Genomic DNA, 14,452 nt, shown 5'->3' with positions numbered 1-14,452 from the left:
TTTTTACATTAACACAGTTCTGAATGTGCAGCAACAGGTTTTCACTTTGCTGTTAACAAGTGAAAAAAACTGCAGCTAGATAACAATAAAACATAAATCAGTGTGAGCCTCGTACTTGGGAACTGTATTCACGTCACCCTGAATTTTTCATTCATCACAACGGTTTCATACGAGTTCTCATTCGTGACCACTTCAACTCTTTAAACACCCTAAGTGCTGACGGTAAATTCCCACATGACCTGCTGCTGAAAGTGAAAGGCAGAGTGCAGGAAGACAGGTCAGCGTCCAGCTGGACAGGCTACTGGCAGACAAGGACATTTTAATCACAGCAGGACAAGGGACGCTTAGCTCGGGCCGGTGCAGCCTCTGGAGAGTCCTCTGACAGCCTGGAGTGTAGGAGGTGGAAGGTCAGCTCAGTGGGGATGGGAGTGTCTCAGAGTCACTTGAACTTGACCCTCAGGAGTTGGTAGAGACCAAAAGCAGAGCTAAAAGAGGGTGAGTGATTTATTTGTTAGGAATTAAAGCATGTACAAAGACATTTGTACATTCTTTAGCCTTCAATGCCTTCAGTGCTGCAACAAGTCCTCCTTGGGTGTACGTGATTAAGTCACTAAGGTTCTTCTGCATCCAGTTGGCTATTAGCTCATTCAAGTCCAGCAGGAGCTCCTTGGCCACAAATAAAAACATATACACACCTCTCATCGCCGTCACAGATGCCACTGTGATCGGTGAAGCATGAAAAGGGGTCTAATTGCATTTATTTTAAGTCGGGCCGCTGTGGAATACTAATATGGCTGTAAGAGGTTGAGAATTAAGGCTAAGCTTGAGTACAAAGAAAAGACTGAATCTCATTTCCTCTCCCTCACTATGGGAACCACAGGGCCTCCTGGGGTGAAATTCCCAGCAGAAAAAGACTTTACTGTATTTGTTTATTTGACCCAGGCTGTTTGCCTTGTTGTGTATGGACGGCCTGCGTCTTCTCCCGCTGCGTGTGATCTCAGCAGCCCCCAGCGACATGCCTTTCACCGACACACACCATCCTGTCATAAAAATTCCAGCCGCCGCAATAAGACGCATGTTTGTTCGAAACATTTGGAATTCCAGTCAAGCTGTTCCTCCCGTCGAACCCCAGAGACCTAAAAGGGAAGTTAGAGAGTGACGGGAGTAAAATACTTCCTGTAAAAAAAAAAAAAAAAAGAACAGGGATTATTGCAGAACTACAGGGATTTAAATGATGTGGAACTGTTGAAGACCAAAGTAGCTGGATTTTCACATTGGACAGTTATTAACTTTACTTACACCATGATTTTTTGGCAGTCTGACTAGAATAACTAACGTTTGTGCAGTTTTTTTCCACCATCTTTGTGGGTTACTATATAACTCAGCTACTGAGCTACATGGAACAGAAGAAAACAGCTCATCAGGTTTATCTAAACTACTTTATGTGGATCTAAAAAGAACCAGTGTACGACAGTGATTAAAGAATACGTGTCAGAAGTTATTTACTAGTGCAGGAAGCACATTAAGAAAATGAATCATCTAAAAAAGTTGCAGTTTGTAAACTATAAGAAACAAACTGACGTGTGGTGAATCTGTAATTTTACAGTTTCCTGACGAATCATTTGTTTCAGATCTTTCTGCTTGTGTTTCTTTCTGGCAGTGTTGTGTGTGTGTGTGTGTGTGGCACTGATTTATCCTAACTAACAATATCACATGATAGTAGTTAATGCATTAAATTAATAATAATAATAATAATAATAATAAATTATCTTGGAAGTTTGATTAGTTTGACCATGTTAATGTTTCATACACTTTCAGATGTTTATTATGATACAGATTCAACAGGTTGCCTGCTGACTGTTTCACTCACTGTAGGTATGACTCATTATACGCCTCCATTACTACAGAGCATAAACACAACATGACCTCACTTAATCAAGTGTGTACCGGTTTTGTTAACGCACATCCAGTGTTTGGAGCTTCATGGTTGGCTGAATTAGGAAGTGTGTGTCGTGTGTGTGTTGACTTCCAGTCCTGAGTTAGAGAGAAGTGAGAGGTGTGTGTTCACTGTGTGTGTGTGTGTGTGTGTGTGGGTTGGTGGTGAAATCATCCGAGGATACCTATAAAGTAAAGTAAACAGACTAAAACTAAATGTTTTATGAACATAAATATGAATCAAAACAGACAGGATACAGTATTATTACAAAATAAATAAACTAAAACTTAAAATAACTTGAAATATTTGTCATAAACATATATTCAGCCTTTTAGAGATAAACTTTTTTATTGTCATTGCAACGTAAGAGGAGATTGAAAGGCTCTGTTTTGCTCAGCGGTTACCTTTCACTGGAAATACATTAACATAATTTTCGCTTGTTATTGTTCTACTTCAGCTGTGTCTTTTTTTATCTGGTGCTAAAAATCCCTCTTCTGTATTGAAGTTAATAAATAAAAGCTCATGACTTCTTATTCTGACTTCTCTCTGTCGTGTCACTCTGTACCTGGAACCTGTTTATCTGAACTACAAATACTGAAACTTCTGATTACTGAAAACCTCTAATGGGTGAGATGGAGCATAAACACCAGCATGATAGTGTGTAAATGTTACTCACAGCCCTACTTTGACAAGGGCAAGCTTTTACTTTGATAAGCTTTTAAGCATAACAGAAACAAACTTAACTTTGTGTAGAAGTTCACAAACACGGCTGCAGCTTCACGGCTGTTAAAGTTTATATTTTAAAACTCATTCCTCTTCTCTTCTTTACCCCTCCCTCCCTTGTGTTTGCTCTCCAGCGTCTGACACTGAGCAGGATGCGGCGGTGAAACTTGACCAGGAGCGGGCTGAGATAGTCTCCAAATATGACAAGGTACAGTAGGAACTGCATGCAGCACTTCACCGTGAGGAATGTTTGGTGAAGTTGTAACTTCAAACTGTAGTTTGTCTTGTGGTCATCCACAGCCATATTCCAGCCAGTCACTCATGCAGACACCAAACTGTGGTGAAATCTCTGTCTGTAAACCACCGGTTTACTACCCATGAAACACAATAATAACAGCATGTGGTGTATGAATGTGCAGCTGTGTGTTTTAAACATTTTCATAAATTTAGCCTGTCTGTGTAATCATGGAAGAGCCACAGCACACGCTAAAGTTCATTGACGACCAATAAAAATTAACATTTAAATTAAGCACTAAGCATTTTAAAGCATCACCTTGATAGCATTAAGCACTTGTCTTCTAGTATATGACTGTGTCTTTAAGAGAGGAGGGAGTAAACGATGAGCGAGAGTGAGTTATTCATTAAGCCGAATGGTAAGGTTAATGTAATGTCATGGGCACAGAGTGATTTTTATTAGCAGAGATCCAGAGGTGCCAGTTTACTTAATACTCAGGTATCCAGTGTTTTCCACAAAAAAAACTGATTTCCTGGATAATACTGGATATTGCAGTGACTGTTTCCAGAAACTTCACTTCATTAATGGTTTGCAGCCTGTAGATGTATTTATTTTTGAGTAGTAGTTTTCTCTTTAACATCAATTTTAGATCTCGTGATTAGCATTTTATTCTCAGGAAGCACTACTTGTACTTTCTCTCTGTGTTACAAAGTGTAGGTTGAACGTTTTTAAAGATGCGACTTTCTGCCATGTAATGCAAAATATTGTTCTCAGCTTATTTGAATTCTTAAATATTGAATATCTGTAGTGGTCTTGACCACTGTTAAAATGTTAATGTCACTATAAATACTGAAGGTTTAGCTGCTTTAGTTTTCATCTTGTAGCACTCTTCAGGTATCTGTAGTTCTGGACAATGACTCTCCAAAGTCTATGGCGTGTGTGTGTGTGGGTGGGTGGTTGGACTGTATGTATGGAGACTCTTCCTGAGTGTCATGTCTGTTACATAGCGCAGATGTATCAGTCAGACCAGTCCACCACGCTCGGTTTGTAAATTAGGCTTTTTAATTTAGTCCAGCAGGCTGCATAATCAAGCTGCCTCATTAAAAGTGAAGAGACCATTGAGAGGGGGGATGATGGAGGCCTGTGTGTGTCTGTGAGTGTTTGGTAAGGTGGACTAAAGCACAATCACTGCTAAATCAGTGTCATTGTGGCTGTTGGAGATGGGAGGAGTAAATTACATGGTTATCACACTGAAAACACGCGTTGGCTGCAGCTCGTCATTTCACATCAGCTACTGTTCGTCTGTGGATATTAAATATAATCTCTAGTCTGTGCAGAAGATGCACAAATGAAGGGTTTTGCTTCCTGGTTACATGTCCACTTAGGTCCGACTGCTGTCTGTTAGCACAGCTGGTAGAACATCTTGATGCTTGGTTAGATACCCAATGCAAAATTAAGCAATTCTGTGATATAATGTGTTATGGATGAAATATCTGAACCACTATTGGATGGATTTTCATGAAATTTACTACAGATGTTCCCGTTTATCAGGGGCTGAATCCGAGTTTGACATCTCTGGTTTTGAGTGCAATATCAACAAACGTCGACAGATTGCTATGATATTTGGCACAAACATCCATTTTCCACTCAGGGTGAAGTAAAAAAGCTTTGGTGATATCTTCACTTTTCAAAGAGAACTCCGTCGACTTAGCGTATAACACTGTCAGATTCTTGACTCTTGATGGTGGATCAAAATCTCATTCTTATTCCGTCCATTCTTTTTCCTTGTCAGGTCTGTTAAGCTCACCTCTTTCTGCGCTGGCGGGCGTAGATGTGCAGCATTTCTCCTCTGGACCTGTAAACAGACTTTGATGTGTAAAATCTGTTCCACTTTAAACTTCAACCATCATTAGGTCATAATGTACATATATATAAAAAAAATTTTAAACTTGCAAAGCAAAGCAAATGACTTTAGCCCAGTTGTTATGTGGTGCAAAAAAAAATAGTAACATGCTAACCATTAAACTAAGATCCTAAACCTGATAAATGTTCAACCTGATAACTTTCATACTTTTACATTTAGAGGCCTGACACACATGAACGCAGAGCAGTTGGAGATGAGAAATGAGAAATGATGACGCGGTGAATCTGGCCACACACATGCTGTGAGGTTGGATAAAACACTGAGGTCTTTTGATTCTTCACAGACGTGTGTGTTTGAGTTATTTATTTAAGTGGTGTGCTGCTGCTGAGGGAGCGGTGATTTGAAATACTTTACCTCAACATCTGGTCTGTGAAACCAGCGTCTCTGTCTCTGTTATTGTATTAAGGATATTTTTATGACATTTTGTGCTGGAGGTGCAAAGAGGCAGCAAAGTTGGGCACCAGAGAGGTTTAGAGACCCTAACCCTAAGACCAACAGAGCAGAAATGGATGTTAAAACATCTGCACAAAACACTTTTCATGTACTTGGGAGGTTCCCAATCAGTGGCATCAGGACACAACAAGATGCATTTAAATGTGCAAATCAAATAAATTTTAACAAATCCATTTGGAGCTCGGCCCGTCTTTTTAGAAAAAAGAATAAAAAGTGTGAATGCTTTGTCGTCCTTGAACTAAATGAGGCATAAATTGCTGGTTAATTTAAGTAGTGCTTAGAATCACGCCTGTATCAGACAACAAAGGAACAAATGAACAGCAGAAAGATGCAAATACAAGTAACAAGAGCCAGGCAAGAAAGGAAATGATTGTTTGAAGGCACAGTTGGACTCTGCACAGGGACCTAAATCCACAGGAAGTGGAAATGTGAGCCTATCTATATACTTTTGTACTTTACACTGTGAGCTTTACATTGACTCCTTTGCTCTTCCATTAATCTTTGATATTCTCTTCCTGCTCTTCTGTACATAATCCTTCCTCACACACTCACACACGCTACTTGTGGGTTTTCCATTTCATTGGTCCATGATGGTGAATTAAGTAGAACTGTTTATTCGAGGGCCTGGAGTCAGCCGATGACGCAGGTGGGCGTCTGGCTGTTCATTTCACACCTGTTAATAGCTGCTCACACACACAGACATACACACAATTTTCCAAGGGCGCTGGAGTCATAGCTCCCGTCGTAATTTAGCAGCCAATCAAAACATGATTCTCTGCCCCTGAAGTACGTGGGTGGCATGTAGTTAGGAGCTCAGTCAGAAGCTACTGGTCAGTTTACTGCAACACACAAGCAGCATCTCACAATCTGCTGCTAAGAAGTACGTTCACTGTGGATGAATCTGTTTATTATATTGTAATTAAATATTTAGTATAATCATAAAAGCCTTTCACACGATCCCAGAATCCATGGTGACTTTAAATTGATTGTTTTGCCTGCAAATCCCAAAGTCCTGTATAAATAATTCAGATGAATCTAGTTTTGTAGTTTTTTTGAGGCGGTTATCATAATAAATGATGTTGAATTTTCTTTCGACCACATAATAAAATAATCATTTGTTTGTTTTTATTGTTAATTGCTGCATATTAATTAGTGTTGTGCTGCCTTTGTAAAGCAAATGTAGCACAAGTGCTGCATAAATAAAGTTGCCTAAATGCTGGTCAGATGTTTAATTAATGACTAGAATAGCAATAAAATAGTTAACATGTAGAATTAAAACAAGAGAAATCAAATGAGAGATCAGTTTTGTCTTATACACACTGACACACAGATGTGAAGCTACTAACTGAAGAAATATTATCAGGTACTGAGTGTTATTTACAGTGTCTCCTTTTGATTTCAGGGAAAAGAGGCTGTCGTGGAGCCCTGGGAGGACACCAACTTCCACCTGTACGAAGTCATCGACCGCTTCGGCTTCGTCCAGTAAGAACACACCGCAGAAGAACATCCCAGCCTGTTATTATTCCTAAACTAAACTAAATTAATAACCTCTAAAATGCAATAAAACAGCATCACCACGTGGAAGGGAAAAGGGAAGAAATGAGAGGCTGTAACGGCAACTTGTTGTTGAGAGAAGAGTGTGTTTGTGGCTTTGGCTCGGCCAGTCGGGAGGCTGCGAGGCTCTTAAACAAGGCTGTGCTGGAGTGTTATATATAGGCTGGCACATGCAGGCAGGAAACCACTTGGTTAGCCAAAATCACAGGGCATCAGTGTTAGGATAGTGAGGAGCCATCCAGACCATAGAGAGACGGGAGCAAGCAACCTCTGAGTAGTATGATTATTTAAGCCTGGGCAGAACAAGCTCAGTGTGTTTTGCAGAATCCGTCCGTATAGAACAATGTTGATGATCTATTTAGTAATATATGATGTGGATTACTTTATATTAAGAAGACCCAGCTCCCACTTTTCAGCTTTTTATTTCTTATTTTTTATATAGAGAGGATGAAGGACAGTGATTGAACGGACGTGAAAGATTTCCAGCTGACCTCATTAAAATCTTTGCTGTCTCTGTTTGCTGCTTTTCTAAGTGGCTGGTAGGATTCAGACGTACAGGAGCTCCAAACTGCATATTCATTGAATGTGTCTCAAAGGAAAAAGACTCCAATGCTCCGTTGCAGCAGAGACTTTGAAACACAGATAAACAGAACCAAAATTGAATGTCTAATCTGTTATTTCCTGTTTGTGTGACTGCTGACATGCTTGATGTTTCCTCGTTCTGATAACAGTCAGAGAGGGAGATGAGCACCGACCTGGATATCACTGTTGTTTTATCAGTCTCTGTTTTCTGGAAGGATTTCAACTTCAAACATTGTGTTAAAATTGAAAAAGACTGAGCATAAAAATTGATAAACGATCACATTGGCTGAAAAATATTTTCCACCTCACATATTTGATGTTGCTTATATGGTTTCATCCATTATAACAACAAGGACATAATACAGAATAAACTAGCTGACTGGACTATTTATCTCTTTACTCTTCTCTCCTCAGCGAGAATGAACTTCCATCCTGCGACTCGGTGGAGGAGAAGGTGAGTGACATTACCTTTTTAAACCATGTAGTTACAGGAAGTCAGTGCAAACTATGCAAATTAAGACATCAAAACTAATTTTTGCATCTTCCTTTTGGCCTCTAGAAACTGTTATATTTGTTATAATCTGTTATAATAAATTACTTTAGTGAAAATTAAAACAGAACAGAAACACAGAATCTTCTCATTCCATTATGTGTAAACTATTTCCTGCAAGATTAAACTTTAAGCTGTAATGCTTTTGAACATGTAAAAGTGTTTTTAGCCTCATCTTCAGCACACAGACGGCCAACACTAAGAAGCACTTAGCAGTGTGCACTCGCACTTAAGTGCATGTAAAAATGTCTGAGTGTTTGTAGAAAGGCTTAGTTAGTTAACCCTCCTCACTGTGGTCCAGATAATTCCTGATGGGAGTGAGCAATATGGATTGGAGAGCATTTTCCTATCATAGCATCTGTAACTCTACATGGTTTAATTAATATACAATTGCAATTTAGTTTATTGCTCTGGAAATCAATACAGTTGTTTTGTCTTTGACTTATTTTATAAAGGGAATCCATATGCTGAGTTGCTAATGCATGTGATGGGATGGAGAAATTAAAGTTAACATAGAGCAAAAACCTCAGGTGGTTGTTGAATTTACATGATCCTGTAGGACACACTGTTACATCACCATCTCTTCTTGACTGGGTCCAGGAACCTAATTTAGACCCTGCTTTTAAGTCTAAATGAAGATAAAGTTCCTGAGGTTGCAAAAGGGAGTTCCTGAAAAAGAGGGCTATTAGATAAAGGAGCTGATTCGAACAAATAACCACTACGGACACTGTATAAATAGAACTGTGGCTGCTCTTTCTTTGGAACCCGCTCCTCCCTTCATCAGCCTTCACTCCCACTGCTGTTCAAGGAGAAGCTTTTCCAGCATCAGTCAATATCATTTATTCTAGGAACAATTATAACTTTAAAAACTGCTGCCTGTGCTGTGCACCTCAAATGAACATCAGGTTCTTCTGCTCAATAGTTTTTTAGCTTGTGACTAATTATAGACACAGGTTTGTTCTTTTTTTAATCGTGCTGCATTCAAGGCCTTTCTTTACACATTATATGTAAATGTAGGACCTTAGGTGCAGCATGAAATATGATACGAAACCTGCCCAGTCGATGACATGTTTATCATTTCTATTTATCTGAAGTGTGATTTTATTGTTGTGCTCTATTTAGAGCATCTCAACAACTTCAAAAACGCAAAGCTCGATCACTTGCGAGGCCTTCCTTTTCAACTGTCAACTCGCAGCTGTGACTGCAGCCACACATGGAGGAAGTTCTTAACGTGTCACTTCTTGTTTCCACACAGCAAAAACACATGGAGCTGGAGAGGACCACCAAATGGGTGAAGATGCTGAAGAGCTGGGACAAATACAAGAACAGCGAAAAGGTGACAGATTCAAGATAAAAAAGAAATAGTCACATTAACCAAAGTGGGGATTGGTGGGTTCAATCTAATATAATAATATAGTAATATGTTAATTTGTCGGAAATGGATCAGAGATAAACATGTTGGAATATCTAAATATCATTCATAGCAGCCTTAAAGGAGCCTCAGGGTTCACACATTTTGCTGAACTCTGCATTAAACATAGTCATTTGATCCATTTTTAATAGAAAATATTGATGAATGCACCTTTAAACCAGGCTGTGTGTAAAATAAGACCTTAATGATACAGTTCCAATGAAAATCAATAAGCTATAATATAAAATAATACTGTTATCATATCATCCGCCCCTAAACAGTGGAACCACAGATATTCATGCTGGTCTACTTCTGCCCTCTGCTGCAGTCGTCCTGTCACTAACAGCTGTAGAAGAGTTTCTCTTTCAGCCCGACTCCCTTAAGGACGATTAGAGGGGGGTGGGTGTCGGTTATGGCTGCTCTCATTTGTGTCTTTTTAGGTCCAGGTTGTGTTTTGGTGTTGCCTGGAGCAACTCACGGTGCCCTTCATTTGTCTGCTTGGTTTCAGCATGGGATTTAGAAATGGAGACAGTGTGTGTGTGGTGGGGGTTACGTAGTGTGTTGGGGCTTTCAAATGTAAAATACACTCACAGTTGGCACTAAGAGCCAGTCAGACTCATACTTTGTCACTGCCTCGTCTTTGTTTCAAAGATGTGTAACATCTAAGGATACCGAGGAGCTTTTGACCCCTCACTCCATCACATTACCATCTCCTCCCTCTTCTTCTGGGTGTCGCTTCTTTAAAGCTTCACCGATGTCTAGTCTTCCTCACTTGATGTGTCTTTTATTTTGTTTGCTCACTTGCCAGCTGCAGAGAACATTTAGCTCGCAGCACGTTTTTACAAGAGCTGAGCAGGTACAAAGCAGTGTGAAGCCCCCCACCCCTCTTTTCTCGTGCAACACATGACGAATCTGGCTCAAGGTTTTTAGAGGAAGAGTAACAGCACTGTACAGCCTGAAACTTTGCAGCTGTGATAGTGAGTGTACAGTAGCATCTCAGAGTATTTAGACCCAATTCACTTCTTGTCCAACATTAACATTAGAAGTAAACTCGAGATGATCAGTTTAAATTAATGAGTTCTGTTAAACAACGAGCTGCATGTTATGTACAAGACGGATTAAAACTGCACAGATTCACCGAAATGTAAATGTTGACATGTTCAAGTACACACACACATACACACACACAGTCAGAGGATGATTAGTCTAACAGATGCTCTCATTGACTCACTCATCAGAGCCTAATTACAAGGCTGTTGCACTAGAAACGAGTGAGTCCCAAGTGTGGTAGCAGGAGGCTGATGGAGTGTATGTTCTGGATACTCCTCACACGCACAACCAAACGTCATTAATTCTGCACACAACACTCAGCCTTTTTAACGGGGAACACACAAACACACACACGATGCTCAGCGCACTCTGACGTGCAGGCGAGCTCCAGACAAGAGCTGATTTATGGCTCTTCCTCACACATCTTCTGACTCTCTCTTTAGTTTTTTTCTTCTTTTTCTACCGGGTCATTTTTAAAGTTTAATGATGAGTTGGCATTTTTAGACTTAGTGTTACAAGGACCAGAGGCCATAGTTAACTCCGACTTGTCCTACAACTTTTTTCTATGACGTTTTTGCAAAGATTGACTTATTAAATCTTTAGCGGGACCTTTTGCTGTTGATGATATACTTCAAGAATAATGAAGTAGGCGGTGGACAGTTCATAAACCTCAAACTAAATCACTCTAATCTACAATCGGTGACAGAGTTAGGAGTAGTCCTAAAGCTGAAAATACTTAGTTACCTATCCTGTATGACCTACTTGAACCAGCATGTCTAAGTGGTTCCACTCCTTTTCCATCCTACTTTTGTTCATAGTCGTACCTACAGGTAGAAATACTGCCTTTCTTTCCTCGTCATCTTGTTTTAATTACCTTTTATTGGAATTAAGGGTTTGGTTTTGAGTGCACCACTTCATGGCCTCTCAATTCATCTGCATAGTGTTTGCAAGTCGCAGGTTCTGAGGCTAATTAAAATAAACTGTCTCAGAAAAGAATCTACTTTAAGTACTGGAACTCCAGTGATTTACTCTTTGACATCCTGACCTGAGCATTGATGTAGGGAGCTTGTAGTCGTTTACTTGTTAGTGGAGACTTCCCCTCAGTAGGAGGCCTGTCCATTTCATTTGTGGACCCCTTCAGTCACCTGCACAGCTCATGGAAACACACATTTTCAGTCCCGACACAGTTTTACATCTGCTGTACAACTGTTGCGGATGGTTGACTTTTAATAGCTGTAAACAGAGAATTCACTGCTGCAATTAGCTTTGCTGTTTCAGGAGTTTGGGTTTTAAGACTTAATCTTCCTCACCTGGAGTCCGAATGATTTTCCACTGGACACTGAATTACTTTGGACTGATCTGCATGCAGAGCAGCACCTCTTCCTCTTCTGGAGCTCATCCAGCCAGATGGCTGCATTTCACCTTCCAACGCCCTTTGCTTTTGCTCTGGGAGAGTCCAGAATACATTCATGCAAACACTGTTTGGATGTTTGACGTGTCTGACTCACTGAGAGCAGCTTGGTTGACAGGTTTGTTTTCATCTTTAGCCGTCAGCAGCTCCAACTGCATCTCAGTAGGCTGCAACTCTAACCTTTAAACCAAGAAAGTTATGAATTTTTCACTTTGCTTGTTTCACATCTGAGCTATACCTTTTGTGGCTTAATGTCCTTTTTGTGCTTTAAAACCTGCTTAAGAAGGTTAAATGTAAATTCAGCACATTAACGTTGATAAGTACCGTCCAGGGTCATTGGAACACGACTGTGGCTGAAAAGAGTTCAGTAATTTTAATAATAATTTTATATAAAGCAACAACACATGACCTTCTGTGGGTTGAAGCTCAAACAGTATCACACATCCCTGTGTATTAAGAGAAACACACAGGGATGCTCATGGCACAGATTATTGGGTACATTAGTCAGGACGTCGATGTGACAACACATTGTTACTGACACTTCACAGTGTGTTTGGTGAATTGTGAATGTGAAGCAGAGTGTTTAAAGGAGAATGATGCATCACACCTGTTACTGTAAGTCACAGGGGAAGCTTTGAGAGATTATTGCCTTACAAAGAGGAAGAGATACTTTAATACACAGATATGAAAATCTCACCACTGTGATATTTAATTAAAGGCCTGATGTTGTATGAGATTAAACCGTGTATATAAAAACCTCTGCTCCTCTCTAATCTGCAGGTGGAGTGTGTTTGTGAAGTGAACAAAGCTCTTTTCTCTTTGAAGGCCTTTTCTAACAATGTCCTCGTGCCGTTTGTTTCCTTCCAGCTGGTCAGGAGGATCTATAAGGGAATTCCCCTGCAGCTGCGAGGCGAGGTGTGGTGTCTGCTACTCGATATTCCCAAAATAAAGGAGGAGAAGAAAGATTTCTACGAGGTATGGAGCCAGGATCGCACAACTAAACACACAGTCGCTGCCAGCACTTTACAGTCCTGCTCTCCCACACCAGTTTAGAAAATCTCTGCAGCACAGCAGCTCTCACTGCAACAGAAGTCTCACGACGCCTCATAAGTGAGCCAGCCAGCAGCTTGCAGCTTTGTTTTATTTGATTTCACTAAGCTTCAGTAATATTGTCGGAAAGATGTGGGTTTGGAGGCTTAATTGTGTTTGTATAAAGCTGCACAGCTTGTTCCTGCACAATGCACAGAGCTGTGCTCTCTCCCTCTCTCTATTTAGAAAGTTTAGTTGGCAGGATCAATATATTGCTGCCTTTAGTTGCCATTCAACGTATTGGAATTCATAGTTGAAGTCACACCCAGAACAATAAACAAGCAAAGAACTTTTCTGTCTGCTGAACAGATGTTTTATCTGGGTTTAAGGTACATACTACACTGATTTCTTCATTCTACCCCACCTCTCAACCACCAAAAGCTGAGACTGGCTGCAGCATTTTTGCAATCCTTAACAGAAAAACTTTACCGGGCTGTATTTGCCTCTCAAACTTCTTTTACTTTGTAATTATCCATTTATTAGTCTCTTTCAGCTCTCTGGATTTGTTTTTTTAACATGTTTACAAGTGTTTTTTAGTGTCTTAGTCTCTTCCTCTTCCTTTTTTCTGTGCATTTTCTTGTTGTTTGCAGAAATTGAAAGCCAGAGCCAGAGGACTCTCTCCAGACATCCGTCAGATTGACCTGGATGTGAACCGCACCTACAGGGACCATATCATGTTCATGCATCGCTACGATGTCAAGTAGGTACCCCCCGCCCCCCACAGTGTGCTACAGTCACTCTGCTGACATTTCTTTTTGACAAACTACTCTCAACTCAAAGGCCCAGTTCAGTTATTAGCTCTTCTGGGTAAATCACACACACAATTATATTTTCAACTGCAGTTCCACAAATCAACCTAATGTGCACAATAGGTACAGTACATACTGAATTTATCTATGCAGATTTTCCTTTCTTCCCTTTAGAACATTCATTACTGTGTTCTACTATAGTTCAAACCGATGTCTGTACCTGGCAAACCACTGTACAGGCGTCAGATTGATGCCTCACTGCAATATTCCTTGTTACCCGGTGCTTCTTTGCATGTATGTAACCAGGACTGGGGCTTTTCCAGACCTTGTTGTGCTTATTGAAATTGCGATGTTATGCAGGATTTATTAAAAAGTGACTGTTTGTTTCTATTTATTATATTAAAATACATGCATCACATCCTGTGCAGCTTGCTCTTCTTTGCTCCAGCTAAAATCCCAAACCACAAAGCTGTTGCAATATCAAAGTGAGAGTTCTGGCTTCAGATTTTAGGCCACAGAAAATCAGCAACAGCTCTCTAGTCAATACACTTGTATTTTAGCTGGAAGTTGAAGATGTCTGAGCTGTTAAAGCACAGAACTAAAACTTTGAATGGCGATCTTGGCTCCAGACTGTGCATTGTTTGCAGAGCTGTGTGTTGATTATAGTTTCTGTTTGTGTTCTCAGGCAGCAGGCTCTCTTCCACGTCCTCACAGCCTATTCCATGTACAACACGGTGAGTCAGTCACACACAGAAAAGTGTAAAGGTTTTCTGTAGCAGAATGTA

The 14,452-nt window shown here is 40.2% G+C and overlaps 1 protein-coding gene across 3 annotated transcripts in view; it reads left to right on the top strand.

Moving 5' to 3' along the window:
* Positions 1-14,452, top strand: part of usp6nl (USP6 N-terminal like) — a 53,642-nt gene that overhangs the window by 31,038 nt on the left and 8,152 nt on the right. For all 3 annotated transcript variants that reach the window (XM_026363438.1, XM_026363437.1, XM_026363436.1), the window contains 7 exons: positions 2,794-2,867; positions 6,674-6,753; positions 7,822-7,861; positions 9,213-9,293; positions 12,697-12,804; positions 13,509-13,618; positions 14,353-14,401. In XM_026363438.1, the coding sequence (XP_026219223.1) occupies positions 2,794-2,867; positions 6,674-6,753; positions 7,822-7,861; positions 9,213-9,293; positions 12,697-12,804; positions 13,509-13,618; positions 14,353-14,401 (542 nt within the window). The remainder of the gene's footprint in view (positions 1-2,793; positions 2,868-6,673; positions 6,754-7,821; positions 7,862-9,212; positions 9,294-12,696; positions 12,805-13,508; positions 13,619-14,352; positions 14,402-14,452) is intronic.

This window comes from Anabas testudineus, chromosome 23, assembly GCF_900324465.2.
Source record: "Anabas testudineus chromosome 23, fAnaTes1.2, whole genome shotgun sequence".
Taxonomy (NCBI): domain Eukaryota; kingdom Metazoa; phylum Chordata; class Actinopteri; order Anabantiformes; family Anabantidae; genus Anabas; species Anabas testudineus.
The sequence above is the reverse complement of the archived record's forward strand: the minus strand, read 5'-3'. Positions and strand labels throughout refer to the sequence as shown.